Raw genomic sequence first — 21,283 nt, forward strand, 5'->3', positions numbered from 1 at the left:
CTGTCACGTGCAACCAAGGGTCCAAGCCTACATTTCATCCATCTTCACCTGCTTCTTTGAATCCTCTCTTCCTGTACCCTGTGATGAGAGGGCCCCCTCCCGGACCTGAGGCCAGACCAGCTCATGTGCCCGTCACCTGGTTTAGGGGACTCTGTGTGGTCATCCTGGGAATGATCTGATCCAGGTGCCTGGTGATAAAGGCTTCAGGATCGATCTTCATCCTGGCAAGAAGTGCTGGCCAAAGTCCAGACTGCACGGCAACTGAAGGGGAAGGGAGCTCCTTGAGGCCTTCTGCCTGGCCTGCTCTTACCCCATCCCCTAAAGCTCTGGGCTCTCCCACACCCACCGCAGCCACGGACCTAAGGATGGGTGGTGGGAGATGATCAGCATTTCCTGGGCCAGTTGTTCAGTGTCGGTGACATCACCCTTGAGCCCTGGCACACCGGAGATGACACACAGAGCCTCCTGCAGGACCCGTGGAGGCACGTAGGCCTTGCCTGCCTCAGTCACCTCTCCAGCATCAGTCACCAAAGCCTCTAAGGGCAGCACCTGTGTGGAGACACATGAGATAATACTGCTAAGAGCCCTGTGCAGGCTTGGAACACAGGAACCAAATATGCTACAGACACAGCGGCCCCTCACTCAGTTCTTCCCTGGGGTCCTTGCTGGAGTAGAAATGGATGCCCAGCTTCCTGCAATGGGACCCACAGGCTGTGAGATGTGCCTGGAAGAAGGAAGCACCTGTGGCTTTGCATCTAAAAAGCCTGCAAGGGTAAAGAAGGCACCAGGAACTGGTCCAGGAGACCCAGCCTGTGGTGGCAAGTCTGTCACTGGCCCACATTCCTCAACAGGCTTAGGGAGGGAGGGAAGCAGTGGAACACGGCACAAAGAGCCCAGAAATAAGAGCCAGGTCTTTGAGGGTCTCCCTCCGTCGGGGGAGACCCTGTGCAAGTCATTTGAACTCCTAGAACCCTGGTCAATTCATATGACACAAGAATAACAAGCCCTATTTGCCTTTGAAATGCATTGTTAAAAAAAAAATCAAAAGGAAAAAATGGGTAGAAAATGCTTTAAAAAGTACAAAGTGCTTTAAAAACATAAAGTGTTATTCAATTAATCAAGGATAAAGGGGGAGGGCACGGTGGCTCGTGCCTGTAATCCCAACACTTTGGGAAGCCGAGGTAGGAGGATCACTTCAGCCTAGAAGTTCGAGATCAGCCTGGGCGACATGGCGAGACCCCATCTCTACAAAAAATAAAAAATCAAAAAATTAGCGGCCACTGCAGGTGGTGTGCACCTATAGTCCCAGCAACTTGGGAGGCTGAGGTGGAAGGATCGCTCAAGCTTGGGAAGTAGAGGTTGCAGTGAGCAAAACAAAACAAAACAAACCCCAAAAACCCTGGAAAAAAAGGTTAAGCTACATGTGAAAAAAAGTCTCTGAAAAGGAAAAGGAGTCCTATGAAAAATGGTACTGGAGCTTGACGGCAGAGCAGAAGATGCTGGCATCACACAGATTAAGAAAGAACACCCAGGGAGTGGCCCAGCCAAAACCCCACAGCGTAAGCAGGGGCAGCTAAGTGGATCCAAGAGCCCCAGTTCTAGAGCCCAGATGCCCTCACCTTGTGAGAACTGAGGACAGTCTTCAGCTCCTCCAAGAGTCCGTGCGCCAGCTTAAAGCCCCCAAGAGAGGACAGCAGCTTCCGAACTGTCTGCTGAGCCTGCCTGCGGACGTGCCAGGTGCGGCTCAGGAGCACCGCCACCAGAGCCCGGTGGTACTGCCTGCAAGCATAGGGACAGACAGGTCTGGGGGAAGGCCAAGAGCAGGGCTTTCCACAGCCAACCCTTCCACCTGCCACACACCCTTTCTCGGGTTCCTGCCAGCCTTTGCCTCATTTGGCCCAAAAGAAAAGGTAAGCCAGCCTCACGTACTGAACTTTGTTGCCAGTGAGTCTATGCGGGTGGTCAAGGAAAAGTCTCTCTGTCAGATGCAACACAGTACACAGGGCTGGGAGGGAAGAAAAGGAGTGGAAGTGTTTTTAAAATAGTTAAGTGTACACATACATACCAATGCCCAGCAATAACTGCAATGAACTGAAAATTAACACCAAAATATAAATGTGATTATCACTCGAAGTGAAATTACAGCTTGTTTTTTTTTCTTTTTTGCTTATGCACACATGTATTTTAGAATCAGTATATACTATTTTTATTTTATATATATATACACATATATGTACATATACATATATACACATATATACACATATATATACACACATATATATACACATATATATACATATACATATATACACATATATATATACACACACACACATATATATATATATATATATATATTTTTTTTTTTTTTTTGAGAGAGAGTCAAGCTCTGTCGCCCAGGCTGGAGTGCAGTGGCACGATCTCAGGGCTTACTGCAAGCTCCGCCTCCCAGGTTCACACCATTCTCCTGCCTCGGCCTCCCGAGTAGCTGGGACGACAGGCACCTGCTAATTTTTTTATATTTTTTAGTAGAGACTGGGTTTCACCATGTTAGCCAGGATGGTCTCGATCTCCTGGCCTCGTGATCCACCCGCCTCAGCCTCCCTAAGTGTTGGGATTACAGGCATGAGCCACTGCACCAGGCCAAGTTTTGTATTTTTAGTAGAGATGGGGTTTCACCAGGTTGGCCAGGTTGGTCTTGAACTCCTGAACACAGGTGATCCACCTGCCTCGGTCTCCCAAAGTGCTAGGATTACAGGCGTGAGCCACCACACCTAGCCTATTTTTACTTTTCTTGAGACAGAGTCTCGCTCTGTTGCCCAGGCTACAGTGCAGTGGTGCAGTCTTGGCTCACTACACCCTCCGCCTCCCAGGTTCAACTAATTCTCCTGCCTCAGCCTCCTGAGTAGCTGGGATTACAGAAGCCCACCAGCAAGCCTGCCTAATTTTTTTTTTTCTATTTTTAGTAGAGACGAGGTTTCACCATGTTGGCCAGGATAATTCTGAACTCCTGACCTCAAGTGATCAGTCCACTTCAGCCTCTCAAGGTGCTAGGATTACAGGCATGAGCCACCATGCCAGGCCTATGTATTTTGTTTTCGTTGTTGTTGTTGTTGTTTTGAGACGGAGTCTTGCTCTGTCACCCAGGCTGGAATACAATGGTGCAATCTTGGCTCACCGCAACCTCCGCCTCCTGGGTTCAAGAGATTCTCCTGCCTCAGCCTCCCGAGTAGCTGGGATTACAGGTACCTGCTACCACGCCCAGCTTATTTTTGTATTTTTATTAGAGACAGGGTTTCACCATGTTGGCCAGGATAGTCTCGATCTCGACCTCATGATCTGCCCGCCTCGGCCTCCCAAAGTGCTGGGATTACAGGCGTGAGCCACCGTGTCCGGCCCCAGCCTATTTTTTTTTTAATAATTAAAAATTACGGCCAGGCACAGTGGCTCACGCCTGTAATCCCAGCACTCTGGGAGGCCAAAGCAGGCAGGTCACCTGAAGTCAGGAGTTCGAGACCAGCCTGGCCAACATAGTAAAACCCCGTCTGTACTAAAAATACAAAAATTAGCCAGGTGTGGTGGTGTGCACCTGTAGTCCCAGCTACTCAAAGAGGCTGAGGCAGGAGAATTGCTTGAACCCGGGAGGTGGAGGTTGCAGTGAGCAGAGATTGCACCACTGCACTCCACCCTGGGCAACAGAGTGAGACTGTCTCAAAAAAAAAAAAAAAAAAAAATGCCTGACCCGGTGGCTCACGCCTGTAATCCCAGCACTTTGGGAGGCCAAGGTGGGCGGATCATGAGGTCAGGAGACCAAGACCAGCCTGGCTAACACTGTGAAACCCCATCTCTTCTAAAAATACAAAAAATTAGCCAGGCGTGGCAGCATGCACCTGTAGTCCCAGCTACTCGGGAGGCTGAGGCAGGAGAATGGCGTGAACCCGGGAGGCAGAGCTTGCAGTGAGCCGAGATCGCGCCACTGCACTCCAGCCTGGGCGACAGAGCGAGACTCTGTCTCAAAAAAAAAAAAAAAAAAAAAAAAATTACTAAGGCCAGGCACGATGGCTCATGTCTGTAACACCAACACTTTTGGAGGCTGAGGCAGGAGAATTGCTTAAGCCCAGGAGTTCAAGGTCAGCCTGGGCAACATGGTGAAACCCCCGTCTCAAAAAAAAATACAAAAATTAGCCAGATGTGGTGGTGTGCACCTGTAGTCCCAGCTACTCAGGAAGCTGAGGTGGGAGGACCACCTGAGACCAGGGAGGTCGAGGCTGCAGTGAGCCATGACTGTGTCGCTGCACTCCAGCCTGGGCAACAGAGTGAGATCCTGTCTCAACAACAACAACAACAACAAATTACTATGGAGTTATAAAAAGAGGCCGGGCATGGTGGCTCATGCCTGTAATCCCAGCACTTTGGGAGGCCGAGGCAGGTGGATCACCTGAGGTCGGGAGTTCGAGACCAGCCTGACCAACATGGAGAAACCCCATCTCTACTAAGAAAAAAAAAAAAAAAATACAAAATTAGCCTGGTGGTAGTGGCACATGCCTGTAATCCCAGCTACTCGGGAGGCTGAGGCAAGAGAACCGCTTGAACCCAGGGGGAGAGGTTGCGGTGGGCTGAGATCATGCCACTGCACTCCAGCCTGAGCAATAAGAACGAAACTGCATCTCAAAAAAAAAAAAAAAAAAAGAATGATGAAGTTCATTATATACTGATATGGACTCATTTCCAGGTCTAGAAAGCACAGTACATACGGTAGGCACACTACCATTTGTGTAAAAAAGGTACAGAACAAACATATACAGGTATTTACTTGCATATATATAAAATATCAAGGCTACAGAAGAAGCTAATAAAATTGGTTATCTATAGCCGAGGAACTGGGTAGCCAGAGATCAAAGCAGGGGTATAATTTTCAATGTAGACCCTCTTGTATCTATTTTTGAATTACATTAGTCTATTTCCTTTTCAAAATTTAGCTAAAAATTTTTCTAAAACCAGGGAATGACTAACAGTTGTAGCTCATTAATGGGATGTTGCGATTTATGAGTCAAACGACTCTTCAAATCACCAATTAGTGGCAGACACTCCTAAGGCAACGTAGAATATTAAACACATATTTAAAATTCAACTGTTCCTTTTCTGCCAGGATAGAAACCAGTAGTTTTTGTGTCTCTTGGTAGGGGAGTAGAGCCTGCCAGACTCCACAAGAGCTTCTCAGCTGCCTTAACACAAGAAAACCTCCGAGACAGCACCAATTACCCAATCAGCTATAATTACAGCTCATATCGTAGCTCCACAGCCATTACTGCTCTGTCTCCACACATCTCCCAAGTCCCATTTCCCTAACCTTATGTTCCCTACAGGAATGAATTTATTCCCACAACAGCTAAGCTGTTGGCCAGATCACTCTGGCCCAGGTTTTTGCAGACCTGACTGGTTTGGTCAAGAAAGGGTCCTCTCTGAAGATTTTCCAAAGAGACTTTGCCTCACTCCCGAGTTCAACTAAGCATGGAGTAACTTACCATCCTCTGAAGCCATGACCAGGAATTTCTCAGAAGTGAAAACCTGCTTTTTCTCATCCACAATCAGCTGCCAGAAACTGCTCAGTTTGGCCTCTGCAAGAAACAAAAGGTTACCCCATGACGCAGCTCACCACATCCCCCAGAGCTGATCCACTCCATCCTGAAGCTGCTGGGGTGGGCTTTGCTGACAAACCCTCCTCTGCAGCAGGAGGCTCAGTGCTCTTCCATTTGGGGAACTGACCTCAGTCCTTCTGGTATCACCTCCTGTACGAAACTCTTCGGTGGCTCTCTGCTGCCTACAGGATCCTAGGTGAACTGCTTCTCATCCGGAATTCCCATCCACCCCAGGCGCCAAGCTGGAATACCTGAGGTTTACAGACTTTGGCTTTCCCTGCCCCTCCCTGACTGGGGCTGTTTGGACTCACACTGGGCCATCCCTTCAGGATAATGAAATCCTTCACAGGCTTCAGGGTACCAGTTCAAATGCTTCCTCCATGAAGCCCTTCCCAATACCCACCCCCCCAACTAAAAGCAATCTCTCCTTCAAAACTGCTCTAATGCCGCATTTTGTCTTAAGCTACGGATATATTTCTGTATTTCCTCGCGCCTAATGTGAAGTAAGCACCCTGAAATTTGCTGAAGAAGGTCATGTTCATCTTAGCATTCCCCCAGGTAGCCCAGTGCCTTGCATGGCCACAGTGAGCACACGATATTACATGAGGAGAGCTGAGCTCCATTCCTAACCAAAGGAGTTAAGTTCAGGTGTGTCCCAGTGCAGAGATTGGGAGATGAAATAAAGAAAGCCTGGCCGGGCACAGTGGCTCACGCCTGTAATCCCAGCACGTTGGGAGGCTGAGGTGGGTGGATCACAAGGTGAGGAGATTGAGACCATCCTGGCTAACACGATGAAACCCTGTCTCTACTAAAAATACAAAAAATTAGCCGCGCGTGGCCGCGTAGCGCCTGTAGTCCCAGCCACTCGGAAGGCTGAGGCAGGAGGCGGAGCTTGCAGTGAGATGAGATCGTGCCACTGCACTCCAACCTGGGCAACAGAGCGAGACTCCGTCTCAGAAAAAAAAAAAAAGAAAAGAAAGCCTGAAATACGATGTAGCCACAAAAAATAATGAGAAAGCTCTTTCTGATGTACTGATTTGGAATCATTTCGAAGATATATTATATATAGTATATATATTATATATTATAAGTAATATGGCATATAGCGTATGTTCCCCAGCATGTTCAATTACATAACACACTATCTCTGGACATAAAATTGGTAATACTGTTTTTTCTTTCTTAGACAAAGTCTCACTGTGCCACCCAGGCTGGAGTGCAGTGGAGCAATCCCAGCTCACTGCAACCTACGCCTCCTGGGTTCAAGCGATTCTCCTGCCTCAGCCTCCCAAGTAGCTGAGATTACAGGCATGCGCCACCACACCCAGCTAATTTTTGTATTTTTAGTAAAGACGGGGTTTCACCATGTTGGCCAGAATGGTCTCGAAATCTTGACTTCGTGATCCGCCCGCCTCGGCCTCCCAAAGTGCAAAATTGGTAACACCGTTTACAGAGGGAAACTTAACGGCTACGGGAAAAGACAGGGCTAAGGGGAAGCTTCTCATGTTATATCCTTTTGAATTTTGTACTGTATGAATGTATAACCAACTGAAACAAACCGTCCCAATACTAAACCCTGGTCCATCTAGGTATCATCTACAAGCCCGTGTAGCACTGGAGCAACAGAATGAAGGAGGACAGTGACACAGTCCCCTGACTGCATTCCCACTGCCCATGCAACCATGAGGTTCATCCTGCAGATGACAAGCAAACCTGTGGCTGATCCAGTGTGGTCAGGACCAAGCTAATCCTGAACATCAAGACACACCTCCCAAGGACTCTTGTCAGAGGCCCCTGTCTCTACCATCCTGGACACCTCTGGACTCATACCAGCCTGTGAGTCAGCCACTGACAACTTCAAGAGCAACAAGGCTGCGGCAACCCCTTCAGTGATGGTGGGAACCTGAGTGCTTTGGGAGGCTGCCTTCTCCACTGTCTGGATGAGCAAGGGCAGTAAGTCCAGGGCCTGCAACAGTGTGTCACCTGTGGAGAGAGGACAAGCACCTTAAAGGACATCCTGATCCTTGGAAATGACAGGACTGAGAAAGGATTTATCTAACCAGCTGTGAACCAGACGACTAAAACCCTTCAGTTAATTTTTCAAATATCTCAAAAAGAAGTGAAGTGAAATCAAAACTTAAATCAAACTCTACAGCCACAAAATTAGAGGGAGAAAGATAATCCTTATGGCCAGGTGCGGTAGCTCACGTCTGTAATCCCAGCACTTTGGGAGGCCGAGGCGGGTGGATCACCTGAGGTTGGGAGTTCGAGACCAGCCTGACCAACATGGAGAAACCCCGTCTCTATTAAAAATACAAAATTAGCTGGGCGTGGTCCAGTTATTCAATTGATGGATAAGCAGAGACATTAGGTGTGTTGCTCAAGGTCACACGGCTAGTTGAGGCAAGTCAGAGCCACCCTCAATCCTGTCAATTCCCATCTGGTACTCTTCCCCCATACAGATGACCTTTGGACCCAAATTCTAAATTTGGGTCCAAATCTGCTGACCTCTGAACTAAACTCTTTTAAAAAAAAAAGGAAGCCAAGCACAGTGGCTCATGCCTGTAATCCCAGCACTTTGGCAGGCTGAGGCGGGGGGGATCATGAGGTCAGGAATTCCAGACCAGCCTGACCAATATGGTGAAACCCTGTCTTAGCCGGGTGGGGTGGTGCACGCCTGTAATCCCAGCTACTCAGGAGGCTGCAGCAGGAGAATTGCTTGAACCCAGGAGGCGGAGGTTGCAGTGAGCCGAGATTGTGCCATTGCACTCCAGCCTGGGTGACAGAACGAGACCCCATCTCCAAAAAAAAAAGAGAAACCAGTTAAAACTATAGTTTGGCTGGGCACGGTGGCTCATGCCTATAATCCCAACACTCTGGGAGGCCGAGGTGAGCAGATCACCCGAGGTCAGGAGTTCAAGACCAGCCTGGCCAACATGGCAAAACCCTGTCTCTATTAAAAAATACAAAAATTAGCCAGGCATGGTGGTGGGCATCTGTAATCCCAGCTACTCAGGAGGCTGAGGTTGGAGAATCGCTTAAACCCAGGAGGCGGAGGTTTCAGTGAGCTGAGATTGCGCCACTACACTCCAGCCTGGGTGACAGAGAGAAACTCCATCTCAAAAAAAAAACTATAGCTCAAGCACATGTTTTCTTCCCCCCTACCCCAACACCTGGGTTTGTTGTTCCATGTATGTTTCCATAGCTACTAAATGGGTACATCAGAACATTTCACAATGAAAGCAGTTTCCCAGATAATGTTTTATACTTGAATCCAAGAAATCTTTATTACAGAGGTTTATTTTCGTTTTGTTTTTAAAAGGTTTATTTTATATTATGTTTATTTTAAAAGCAATGAGCATTGAGTTCTGGCACTCTGCATTCCTTTTTTAAAAAATAAATTAAAAATAAATGCAACGAGCAGAACTAGCTCAAGCTGAAGAGACTAGGTAAAACCAAGTTTTTGCCATCTACAATTCAAAGTCCCACCTACAACTGATGGTCATTCAATGCAGCAATAATGCAAACTGATATATATAGTACATAGACTTTTTATATAATTTTTGGTAGAGACAGAGTCTTGCTATGTTTCCCTGGCTGATCTTGAACTCCTGGGCTCAAGCAATCCCGCTGCCTCAGCCACCTGTGTAGCTGGGACCACAGTCATGTACCACCATGCCCAGCTATTTTTTTAATTTTTTTGTAGAGATGGGGGTCTCACTTTGTTGCCCAGGCTGGTCTCAAACTCCTGGGCTCAAGCAATCCTCCCACCTCAGCCTCCCAAAGTGTTGGGATTACAGGCGTGAGCCAGCTCGCCTGCCTCATAGACTGTTTTCAAGTCATGGATGTGAGTTCACTATATCCCTAAGGCAGCTGAAAATGTATTGAGCGTACATTTCTACCCATGGAAAATCTATGACTTCAGTCAGCACTACCTGTGGTTTGAATAAACCTCACAAACCACTGCACAAAGATGATCTATGATTCTGAGCTGGGAGACATATTTCGGAAAAAGATATATTGCTTTCAAATCAGTGCAAAAATCTCTTATGGTCAGATTCTTCTTCCCTTATCATTAAAAGAAATATGTGAGTACAAAGTTCATCAGACAAGACATTTCACACAGAAGGGGGTCCCCTCCCAAGAGGAGGCCCTGGAATCTCCTAGATGTTTCTTTTTCTTTTTTGAGACAGAGTATCACTCTGTCACCCAGGTAGGAGTGCAATGGCTTGATCTCGGCTCACTGCAACCTCTGCCTCCTGGGCTCAAGCGATTCTCCTGCCTCAGCCTCCCGAGTAGCTGGGATTACAAGCACCTGTCATCATGCCTGGCTAATTTTTGTATTTGTGTAGAGACAAGGTTACACCATGTTGGCCAGGCTGGTCACGAACTCCTGACCTCAGGTGATCCACCCGCCTCGGCCTCCCAAAGTGCTGGTAGGCGTGAGCCACTGTGCCCAGCCTCTCCTAGATGCTTCTTTAAATACAGTTCATAAGTTTAAATCTTTTTAAAAAGAAATACAAGCATATCTCTGAGATGGAAATCAGTAATAGAGGTTTATAGCTTGGAGACCAAGCTCCTATACAGATATGAAAGTTTCCCCCAGCTCTGCTTGCCCAAATGACAGTAGGTTCCTCAACACTGAAGGAAGGGCGGTGGTCATTTTTAATAAGTCCAGAGTAAAGTTTACACGAAGTTGGATTTTTTAAACCAGTCTTTTTTTTTTTTTTTTTTTCCGAGACAGAGTCTTGCTCTGTTGCCCAGGCTGGAGTACAATGGCGCAATCTCGGCTCACTGCAACCTCCATCTACTGGGTTCAATTCTCCCTGCCTCAGCCTCCCACGTAGCTGAGATTACAGGTGCCCGCCACCATGCCCAGCTAATTTTTGTATTTTTAGTAGAGACGGGGTTTTGCCATGTTGGTCTTGAACTCCTACCCTCAGGTGATCTGCCCGCCTCGGCCTTCCAAAGTGCTGGGATTACAGGTGTGAGCCACCGCACCCAGCCCTTAAACCAGTCTTATCTGAGTCATTTCTCCATGATTTCAGATACTATAGTGACAAGTTCTGGTTCTGGTCCTCTCTGAATAAAGCTTTGTACTTTGAAAGTCTGACAAGGGGGAGAAGCCAGAATTTGTTGTGAAGACTGAATTCGGATTTTGGGCTAAGCCCAATGCTCTCATTTATTTCAGGAAGAAATAAACAGTGCAAAATAAGCTGAACTAACAGGGAAAGCGGGAACACTAACAATACCCTAAAGACTCAGTAACCTCTGCAAGGAGGCCTGGACACTAGCCCTGGGAGTTGTCTTACCCCGGTAAGAGGCCAACATGCACTGCAGGTAGGCGTGCCTCACCGCAGATGTGGAGGTTTTAAGGCTGAAAGCTTTTTTGAACCATTCAGTGAGCTTCTTGGGCACTTCCGTAGTGAATCGGTTACACCAGAGAGCCAGGACTGAGACAGCGTGTACCAAGGTCCCTTCATGAACTAGGGCAAAAAGCAGAAGTCCAGTCAGTCCAATGTCTTATAACCATGTCAAATCATTGCAAGCAGTGCAAAAAACAAGCCAGAGTACAAGCAGGAGGAAGCAGTGATATTTCAGACAGCTAGGAGCCTTGCTCTGAGGGAGGTGTGTCTTTAGGAGAGGTTTATGGAAGGAAAGCTCCAACTGTGAAAAACCACAGTCAAGGATGAGTACAAAACGCATGCTCACCATGTTGCACAGAATTACCTTCCTGCTGAAGGAACGGGATGAACAGCTCAGCCACGATCCCATTCAGGACCTGACTGGAAGGTCCAGACACCACGTGATGACTGACGCTCCCAATCCCTAAAAGGCAGATTCCCTGTTCAGTCTCTTATCAGCACAGAACCACAGAGGCAAGTCTTCCTACTGCTGCCACCTCCGCACTCTGGGTCACAGACCTCTTCTGTGTCTCCAGCAGGCATACCTCTCCTTTGGCCATTATTGATCTTCCTTCAATGCCCCCTCTAAACCTCCTGCCTTCTATAGAAGCCAAGCCTCCTGCTAGACCTGAACAAGTCCCTCTCGTCAAGCAGGCAAGCAGCAGGGTCCTGGGAGGCAGGCTGGACCCAAGATCGTCACAGGAGTCAAGATGCAAAGAAGGCTTCGCCTTACCTAAGAATTATGTTAAAGCTTATCTACTACTAGGCCAGGCGCAGTGGCTCATGCCTGTAATCCCAGCACTCTGGGAGGCTGAGGCAGGTGCATCATGAGGTCAAGATCGAGACCATCCTGGCCAACGTGGTGAAACCCCGTCTCTACTAAAAATACAAAAAAATTAGCTGGATGTGGTGGTGTGTGCCTGTAGTCCCAGCTACTCAAGAGGCTGAGGCAGGAGGATTGCTTGAACCCAGGAGGCAGAGGTTGCAGTGAGCCAAGATTGTGCCACTGCGCTCCAGCCTGGCGACAGAGTGAGACTCCATCTCAAAAAAAAAAAAAAAAAAAAAAAAAAGCTTATCTACTACCAGATCACAGCTCTACTCCTGGCAGAGAAATCCTGTACCTGCCTGTAATCCCAGCACTTTGGGAGGCTGAGGCGGGCAGATCACTTGACGCCAGGAGTTCAAGACCAGCCTGGCCAATATGGTGAAACCCCATCTCTACTAAAAATACAAAAAAATTAGCAGGCGTGGTGGTGCGCACCAGTAATCCCAGCTACTAAGGAGGCTGAGGCATGAGGATCGCTTGAACCTGGGAGGCAGAGGTTGCAGTGAGCTGAGATGGCACCACTGCACTCTATCCTAGATGACACAGCAAGACTTTCTCTCAAAAAAAAAAAAAAAAAAAAAAAAGAGAAATCCTATACCTGAGAGGACGCTCATCTTCTGGGCTACAACAGTTAGTTTTCCTTCCGAGCCTGAGAAGAGAGACAGCAAAGATTCACATTCACATATGCCACATTTCCCAAGAGAGTGAACAATGCAGTCACGTGTGTGATGCCACGATACGGTTTCTGATTCCAGAAGTAGCCTTTGTGTTGTGAAGCTGGGTTTAAAACAACTTTTACTAGCCTTTTGCTTTCTGACTCAAAAAAGAATGTTCCTACAAAAAACTTGAGAAACAGAAAAAATATAAAGAAAAACATTTAAAGCACTCATGTCTCCACTACTCAAAGACATTTCTTCTCTGGTGTATTTCCTTTAGTTTTTTCTGCTATGCCTACAAAAATGTGTATCTTAAAAACGAAAAACCTGAGATCACCCCATCCACACCACCCCGTGCAGGGTTTTGTTCATTCACACACATTCTCATTCCAGTGTGACGTCCTCCTGGCCACACAGCCTTGCCACAGGCAGACTTGGAGCATCAAGTCCCCTTCAGATCCCAGTTGAGGGAAATACCAGGGGCCACGCCTCAACCACCCGCATGGCCAAGAAGGCTTGCTCACCTCCGAGGATAGCAAATAGGTGCTTGGTCAGGGATTCCATGGCCGAAGAGTCACTGCACTGGCGTGCCAGGTTCCGCAGTGCCAGCACAGCTTCATCCATCAGGCGGGGACTGTTGGATTTCAGGTGACCTGCACACACAAAGCCACTGCTCAGAAGCAGCCAACAACTGAGCATCCAGACTTTCGTCTTTGTCTTTTCCATGCCCCCATCTCTTCAGTATTAGCTGTTTGCTCTCATTCAAATAATCTCAAGAAAGAAACTGCCAATGCCAATGTAGTTTAGGTTAGGGCCTTATTACTACCCTGAGCTGTCCCCTACCCCTGCTACAACAATTAGGACAAGTACAACCAAACCCAAGGTGACACTTATGGGCTGGAGAGGGGCTGGGATACTCACCAGCCAGTCCTTTCACGATGTCCATGGCATACTGGCTGAGGTCAAGCGTCACTGATGCCAGCAGACTAGAAATAGCTAAGGGGGACAGAAAGCACTGACCATGTCAGTCTAAGCAATAAATTCAACAGATAATTTTGTTCCCCTACTCCCCAGCAAATGCCACTAGGCCTGCTGTCTGGCCCTTCATCTCTACAGGCTACATGAGTAGTCCCAAAGCTCTGCTGAAAAGCTGTATACCTCCCCATCCCGATCAGCAAAAATTGCCTTTCCAACATCCCACCAACACATTTTACTAAGATACACAGGGACAGAGACTCAACCCTCAGATCCCATGATTTCAAGTGCCACCTCCATACTAAGTCCAGAATGTCTACAGAGGAGGTTCTTAACCTGGTCTCCAGAAAGTTCTTTTGGGGAGGTGGAGGGGTAAGAGGATATTTTGTTTTCTTCCACTCAACTCTGAAAGTGAACACTTGATATTTTCTGGGAATCAGAACAATGGCTAGCACCTCCATAAAGCTATGAACTGATCCAGTGGGTTCTTGAACCCCTAAAATTATATGCAGTATTATTAATGGATATACTTTTGTGCATTCTTCTGACAAGACAGCCCATGACTTTTTCTCTTTTTTTTTTTTTTGGACAGAGTCTGGCTCTGTCGCCCAGGCTGGAGTGTAATGGCATGATCTTGCCTCACTGCAACCTCCACCTCCCGGTTTCAAGTGATTTTCCTGCCTCAGTCTCCTGAGTAGCTAGGACTACAGGCATGTGCCACCACGCCTAATTTTTTTTGTATTTTTATTAGAGACAGGGTTTAACCATGTTGGTCAGGCTGGTTTCAAACTCCTGACCTCAGGTGATCCACCTGCCTCAGCCTCCCAAACTGCTGGGATTACAGTCATGAGCCACCACGCCTGGCCTCTTGTTTTTTGAGATAGGGTCTCACTCTGTCACTCAGGCTGGATAGAGTGCAGTGTCGCCATCTTGGCTCACTGCAACTTCCACTTCCTGGGCTCAAGCTATCCTCCCACATCAGCCTCCCGAGTTGAGCTCCTGCGCTCAAGTGATCTGCCCACTGCCGCCTCCCAAAGTGCTGGGATCACAGGTGTGAGCCAATGCGTCCGGCTTTCAACATAATCGCAAAAGGTCCCCAATCTCTCTCCCAAGGTCCCAACAAGGTAAACAATGAATACATCCCCCCTCCCTCCCCCCTACCACACACACTTCTTGTTGCCAAATATCGAGAATAGAGATATAGGCAACTCATCTCCCTCCCACCATCCTGGTTGACAGCAACCTACTTTCAATAACATTCTCTGGACTCCTCAGTAAGGACTTCTGTATGGTGGGCAGTATCAGATCCTTAAATTCTGAGTGGGACAGGTATCGGAGCAGAGGGGCACAGCTATCCTACAAAGAAAAAGGAATAAGGCACCTAGCCCTCATGGGAACGGACCAAGAAGCAAAAAAGAGTCCAGCATCCCAGAATTGAAAATGGGATCAGTTGTCCAGGTGAGTAACGTCCACCTCTCGCTCACCAACAGGTACTTCGGAGGCTTGACTTTGCTCATCAGGATGTTCTTCATGTAAAAGTCCAGTAGGGCGCTCTAGAGAACACAAAGCTCTGGTTAGATCCTGACATTCTCAAGTATCTCATCACTGGCCTAAGGGGTCCCTCTTGTGAGAGTGCCTCCAAAAAATACAAATCAATGCCCCAAATTTCAGTGTTAAGCATAGAGGTCCCACTGATCACGCAACCCCACTTAAAACCCTTCCACAGCTTTCCATGGCCCCCGGGATAAAGTCCAAAGTCCTTCATATGGCTTATAAGGTCCTGCCCACCACTCAGCTGGCTGCGTCTCACTCTAACCCATTCCCGCCACTCCAACCCCGCTCGCCTCCTCTCTGTTCCTGCCCACAGGCTGCTTCCTCTGCCCAAAATGCTCTGCCTCACCTCTTGACCTTGCTAATTCCTCTTCTCTCTCAAAGTTCCTTCTTTAGAGTGATGTGTTCTCTGACCCACAGCCTAAGTCAGGTCCTTCCGTTGTGGAGTCTCACGACTTCTCACACTTTCCCTTTGTAGCACATACTAGTTATAATTAGCTAGACTATCTGTTTAATGTCAGTTTCTCAGACTCAGTTCCATGGGGGCAGGGGTCATAGCTCCCTTACTCGCTGGTGTACCCCCAACACCGAGCACAGTGCCTAGAACATGGCAGCCACTAAATTGGGATGAATAAGTGACTGCATGAACAAGCAAACTATCACCCAAGCCAGAAACAGAAGGGAAACTTTCCAACTCCTAGAAGTTCATGTATCATGGCAAAAGGCCAGAGTCTCACATGAGAAAACCAACAAGTTTCAGATGAGGTCAACAGCTAGGGTCACCAGGGCAAAGCAGGTTCCCATTCCTTCCCTCCAGCGAGCTCCCAACATCCCCAACATAGCAAACCCACAGTCACTCTGCCTTGGCACTTGCCTTGTGCTGACTGACCACGTCCATCTCCTTGTGACTCGTGCAGAACTGCACTAGCAGCCCCAGCATGCCGGCATAGTTCTGGTTGGGCTCTAGGCTGAGAATGGCTGACAAGTACTGTTCCACCAGCCCAGGGTTCTGAAGAGGAAAGTGCCAGGCAGGTGTTTAAGATGGCAGTGGGGGAGTGTCATGGAAGAAGCAATGCCCACCAGCCCCTGCAGTCCTGTCACCTCTTTCCACAGCTTCGTGAGTTTCTTCACAGCACCATCCACGGCGTGCTTGTGGGAGCCACCCAGCACCTCCAGCAAGAGCAGGCACTGCACTTCCACCTGCCAGGACCAGGGAAGACTCAGGTCAAGGTGGGACATGAGATTGAGGGTCCCATGGCTCTCATAGCCTGCAAAGACCTCCATCAGACCCTCCAAATCCTGGCTTCATCTCCACTCAGCCTCTCCCACTCAACTCCAGCCAGCTCCTCTTCCCTCCACCCCACACATTTAGTTCTGTCCTTTAACGACACTGTTCCCACTAGTGTTCGTTTAATAAATATTTGGTGATCACCTATTATGAATCAGACAATGAAGGCACAAGGGGAGGAAGACAGACATGGTCCCTGCTTTTTTTTTTTTAAGACGGAGTCTCGCTCTGTCGCCAGGCTGGAGTGCAGTGGCACAATCTCGGCTCACTGCAACCTCCACCTCCCGGGTTCAAGTGATTCTCCCGCCTCAGCCTCCCAAGTAGCTGGGACTACAGGTGCGTGCCACCATGCCCAGCTAATTATTTTTATTTATTTATTTATTTTGAGACAGAGTCTCGCTCTGTCGCCCAGGCTGGAGTGCAGTGGTGCGATCTCAGCTCACTGCAAGCTCCGCCTCACGGGTTCACACCATTCTCCTGCCTCAGCCTCCCAAGTAGCTAGGACTACAGGTGTCCACCACCATGCCCACCTAATTTTTTGTATTTTTAGTAGAGACGGGGTTTCACCATGTTAGCCAGGATGGTCTCGATCTCCTGACCTCGTGATCCGCCCGCCTCGGCCTCCCAAAGTGCTGGGATTACAGGCGTGAGCCACTGCGCCCAGCCGGTCCCTGCTTTCATGTACCTTAGAATTCAGAGGAAAAAAGAGATATTAAACAAATAAATACACAAATGAATATACAATTTCAGTGAGGTTTAAGTGCCATGCAGGAAAAGAATAAGGGTCCTGTTTCATTTACTTCTTATCTGCCTTGACCTGTCCTTCATTAATTCCACAAATACTTACTGACCACTGACTACATGGCAGGCTCTATGCTGAGCACTGTGAATACAGAAGTGCATCTTGATATGGGGATTCGAACTGCATGGAGCTCACACCGTCCAACCCAGATTGACATACATAATAGGTCCTTGACTAAAAAAAATCTCAGAGGCTGCCAGGGCTAGTGGCTCACACCTGTAATCCCAGCACTTTGGGAGGCCGAGGCAGGCAGATCACCTGAGGTCGGGAGTTCGAGACCAGTCGGACCAACATGGAGAAACCTCATCTCTACTAAAAATACAAAATTAGCTGGGCGTGGTGGCGCATGCCTGTAACCAAGCTACTCGGGAGGCTGAGGCAGGAGAATCGCTTGAACGCAGGAGAATCGCTTGAACCCAGGAGGCAGAGGTTGCAGTGAGCCGAGATCACGCCTTTGTACTCCAGCCTGGGCAACGAGAGTGAAACTCCATCTCAAAAAATAAAGGCCAGGTGCAATGGTTCACGCCTGTAATCCCAACACTTTGGGAGGCTGAGGCAGGCGGATCACAAGGTCAAGAGATCGAGACCATCCTGGCCAACATGGTGAAACCCTGTCGCTACTAAAAATACAAAAATTAGCCGGGTGTGGTGGCAGGCGCCTGTAGTCCCAGCTACTCAGGAGGAAAATCGCTTGAACCCAGGAGGTGGAGTTTGCAGTGAGCCGAGATAGCGCCACTGCACTCCAGCCTGGTGACAGAGAAAGACTCTGTCTCAAAAAAAAAACAAACAAAAATCTCAGAGACTTTATGTGCCATAAATGCCCAAGGTCACTAGTGAGTTGTGTGAACTGCCACCCTCAGAAAACAGATATGCTTGTGGCCGGGCGCGGTGGCTCACGCCTGTAATCCCAGCACTTTGGGAGGCTGAGGCGGGCGGATCACGAGGTGAGGAGATCGAGACCATCCTGGCTAACACGGTGAAACCCTGTCTCTACTAAAAATACAAAAAAAATTAGCTGGGCATGGTGGCAGGCGCCTGTAGTCCCAGCTACTCGGGAGGCTGAGGCAGGAGAATGGCGTGAACCCGCGAGGCGGAGCTTGCACTGAGCCGAGATTGCGCCTCACTGCACTCCAGCCTAGGCGACAGAGCAAGACTCCGTCTCAAAAAAAAAAAAAAAAGCAAGCAAGCAGATATGCTTGTGGAAAGCAATGCTGATAAATTCCATTTGCATGTATACAAAATGGCATATGTACAAGGTTATTCTTTGCAGAACTGTTAGTAACAATAAAAAACCATAAACAGAGGCCTCCCTATATATAGCATAGTATAGAAAGGATTACTGGCTGGGCGTGGTGACTCACACCTATAAACCCAGCACTTTGGAAGACCGAAGCAGGTGGTTCCCTTGAGCCCAGGAGTTCGAGACCAACCCGGGCAACAAAAGAAAACCCCATCTCTAAAAAAATACAAAAATTAGCCAGGCATACACCAGCATGCCTGTAGTCCCAGCTACTCAGGAGGCTGCGACAGAAGGATCGCTTGAGCCCAGGAGGTCAAGGCTGCAGTGAGCTGAGCTCATGCCACTGTGCTCCAGCCTGGGTGACAGAGCAAGATCTTTGTCTCAAAAAAAAAAAAAAGAAGTCTGCAGAATCATGGTGTGTGAATAAAAAAAATTTTTAATACATTTTTTTAAAAGTAGGCTGGGCACGACCAGGCGCGGTGGCTCATGCCTGTAATCCCAGCACTTTGGGAGGCCGAGGCGGGCGGATCACCTGAGGTCGGGAGTTCGAGACCAGCCTGACCAACATAGAGAAACCCCGTCTCTACTAAAAATACAAAACTAGGCGGGCATGGTGGCACATGCCTGTAATCCCAGCCACTTGGGAGGCTGAGGCAGGAGAATCGCTTGAATCCGGGAGGCAGAGGTTGCGGTGAGCCGAGATCGCGCCATTGCACTCCAGCCTATGCAACAAGAGTAAAACTCCGTCTCAAAAAAAAAAAAAAAAAAAAGTAGGCTGGGCACAATGGCTCATACCTGTAATCCCTGCACTTTGGGAGGCTGAGACAGACGGATCACCTGAGGTCAGGAGTTTGAGACTAGCCTGGCCAACATGGTGAAACCCCATCTCTACTAAAAATACAAAAATTAGCCAGGTGTGGTGGCATGCACATATAGTCCCAGTTATACTCAGGAAGCTGAGGGTTGAGAATTGCTTGAGCCTGGGAGGCAGAGGTTGCAGTGAGCCGAGATTGCGCCACTGCATTCCAACCTGAGTGACGGAATTACACTCTGTCTCTCCAAAAAAACAAAACAAAACAAAACAAAAAAAACCACTCAGTGCAGATAAGCCAATGAGCTTGCCCCTTCTTACAAGGGGGCCTTTGGTAACAATGACACCCATTCCCTGAAGCGAATCCAAGAGAGTCCCAGCTCACAATATGTAATCCTTGACCCTCAAGGTTTCAGCATTCTAATCCATCATCAATCAATTATACTGACAGCCATTCCATGTTTGTCCCCAGAGGTGTGCTGGATAAGCTCCCGGGGATGCAGCCCTCTATCTAACCAACAGGCTGCTTCATGGAGCGGTACTTGTGTTTCCTAAGGCCGGTCATCACTGGCACCTACCTGCCTGGGACTCTCCAGTTTCCACAGTCATCTCAACCCTCAACTAAACCTGGCTTTGCGACAACTCTTTGAGGTGGACAGGGTGAGTAGTATTTTCTTTCCCACTTTGCAAATGAGGAAATGGGCTCAGAAGTTAAGTGACTCAGCCAAGTCTCATGGACAAGAATCAGATCCAAGGCCAGGCAAAGTGGCTCACACCTATAATCCCAACACTTTGGGAGGCCAAGGCAGGCGGATCATCTGAGGTCAGGAGCTCAAGGCCAGCCTGGCCACCATGGAAAAACCCTGTCTCCACTAAAAATACAAAAGAATTAGCCAGGTGTGGTGGCAGGCACCTGTAATCCCAGCTACTCGGGAGGCTGAGGCAGGAGAAACACTTGAATCCAGGAGGCAGAGGTTGCAGTGAGCCGACACCACTGCACTCCAGCCTGAGCAACAGAGCAAGACTCCGTCTCAAAAAAAACAAACAAAAAAAAAAACCACTCCTCATGACCTACACTAAGCCTACCCAGGCACATGTCTGCTCTGCTCACCTCCCAACCTGGTGAGCAGACATGGGGAAAGAAAAAGAAGAGAATATGGAAGGAGCAGGTAGAGAATGGAAAGAGGGAATTTAAGAACCAAAACCAAGACAAAAAATCCATTCCATTCACCAGTTCAACACTGAAATCAAACACAGGGAATGGAATGATCAGCCAGAAAAACACCAAGAGGATTTACACTATGATATTTTCTAGTCTACTTGCTTTTTGGCTGTCTTCCCAACTCCGGCCTGTCACGGCTTCCACACATGCCATGAAATCAGGGGCCTCACTTCTGTTGTGCATCACTGAATTTCTAGTGCCTAGCACCATGCCTGACAGAGAAGCTCCAAAATGTCTAATACACCAAACAATGTGATTATGCTGCACTCATGGCCATCCACCAAAGCCACACACCTCGGGACAACTCAGAGTGTCTGGTCACCCAGCACCCAGAAAAGCACTTGGCACCAAGAAGGTGCTGAAACATGCTCTAACTCCTGGCAGAAAGCTGACCCTTGCTACTTCAGAGACACAGGGAACCTACCAGTTTGTTCCAGATGTCTCCTTGTCGCTTGGCTCTCGATGGAAAGACAATGCGCACCAGGAGGCAGGTCCAGGTCAAGGCCAGCAAGGCGGCAGAGCCACTGCTCTTACTGCAGAGCAGAGTTGGGGGTGAGTTCAGAGCAGCAGCCTCCACCTTGAGGATGAACACTGTCCCTAAGGCCCCGCCTGGTAATGCAGGACCCTCCCTTCACCTCATGGAACAGAACTTGAAACAAGTTCCCCACAAACCATCTGTGGCAATTCAGGACAAGAAGTCCAGGCTTCAGTGGCCAAACTCCCATCTCTTGGCACTGACAACTATAAAAACAAACAGATGGCTTCCACCATTAGGGGCCTGGTGGGCAACTGGTTCCCCTCAAAATGGCCTTGCTTCCACTGTTTCCCAACCCTGCTCCTCGGGAAAGTGGTTTTCTCCACTAAG

At 48.4% G+C, this 21,283-nt stretch overlaps 1 protein-coding gene across 2 annotated transcripts in view; it reads right to left on the reverse strand.

The window, feature by feature from the left end:
• GCN1 (GCN1 activator of EIF2AK4) overlaps window positions 1–21,283 on the reverse strand; it is a 67,224-nt gene that overhangs the window by 35,090 nt on the left and 10,851 nt on the right. For both annotated transcript variants that reach the window (XR_010147799.1, XM_001159608.7), the window contains exons 5-20: window positions 20,843–20,951; window positions 16,157–16,255; window positions 15,930–16,064; window positions 14,989–15,057; window positions 14,752–14,860; window positions 13,451–13,525; window positions 13,054–13,182; window positions 12,472–12,522; window positions 11,373–11,471; window positions 10,955–11,128; window positions 7,473–7,625; window positions 5,529–5,621; window positions 1,930–2,005; window positions 1,620–1,779; window positions 360–549; window positions 137–261 (exon numbers count right to left, since the gene is read on the reverse strand). Coding sequence is in view for 1 of the 2 variants with exons in the window: in XM_001159608.7 (XP_001159608.2) it covers window positions 137–261; window positions 360–549; window positions 1,620–1,779; window positions 1,930–2,005; window positions 5,529–5,621; window positions 7,473–7,625; window positions 10,955–11,128; window positions 11,373–11,471; window positions 12,472–12,522; window positions 13,054–13,182; window positions 13,451–13,525; window positions 14,752–14,860; window positions 14,989–15,057; window positions 15,930–16,064; window positions 16,157–16,255; window positions 20,843–20,951 (1,846 nt within the window). In the remaining variant the exon portion in view is untranslated. The remainder of the gene's footprint in view (window positions 1–136; window positions 262–359; window positions 550–1,619; window positions 1,780–1,929; window positions 2,006–5,528; window positions 5,622–7,472; window positions 7,626–10,954; window positions 11,129–11,372; window positions 11,472–12,471; window positions 12,523–13,053; window positions 13,183–13,450; window positions 13,526–14,751; window positions 14,861–14,988; window positions 15,058–15,929; window positions 16,065–16,156; window positions 16,256–20,842; window positions 20,952–21,283) is intronic.

The sequence above is a fragment of the Pan troglodytes genome, chromosome 10 (genome assembly GCF_028858775.2).
Source record: "Pan troglodytes isolate AG18354 chromosome 10, NHGRI_mPanTro3-v2.0_pri, whole genome shotgun sequence".
NCBI classification, from domain to species: Eukaryota; Metazoa; Chordata; class Mammalia; order Primates; family Hominidae; genus Pan; species Pan troglodytes.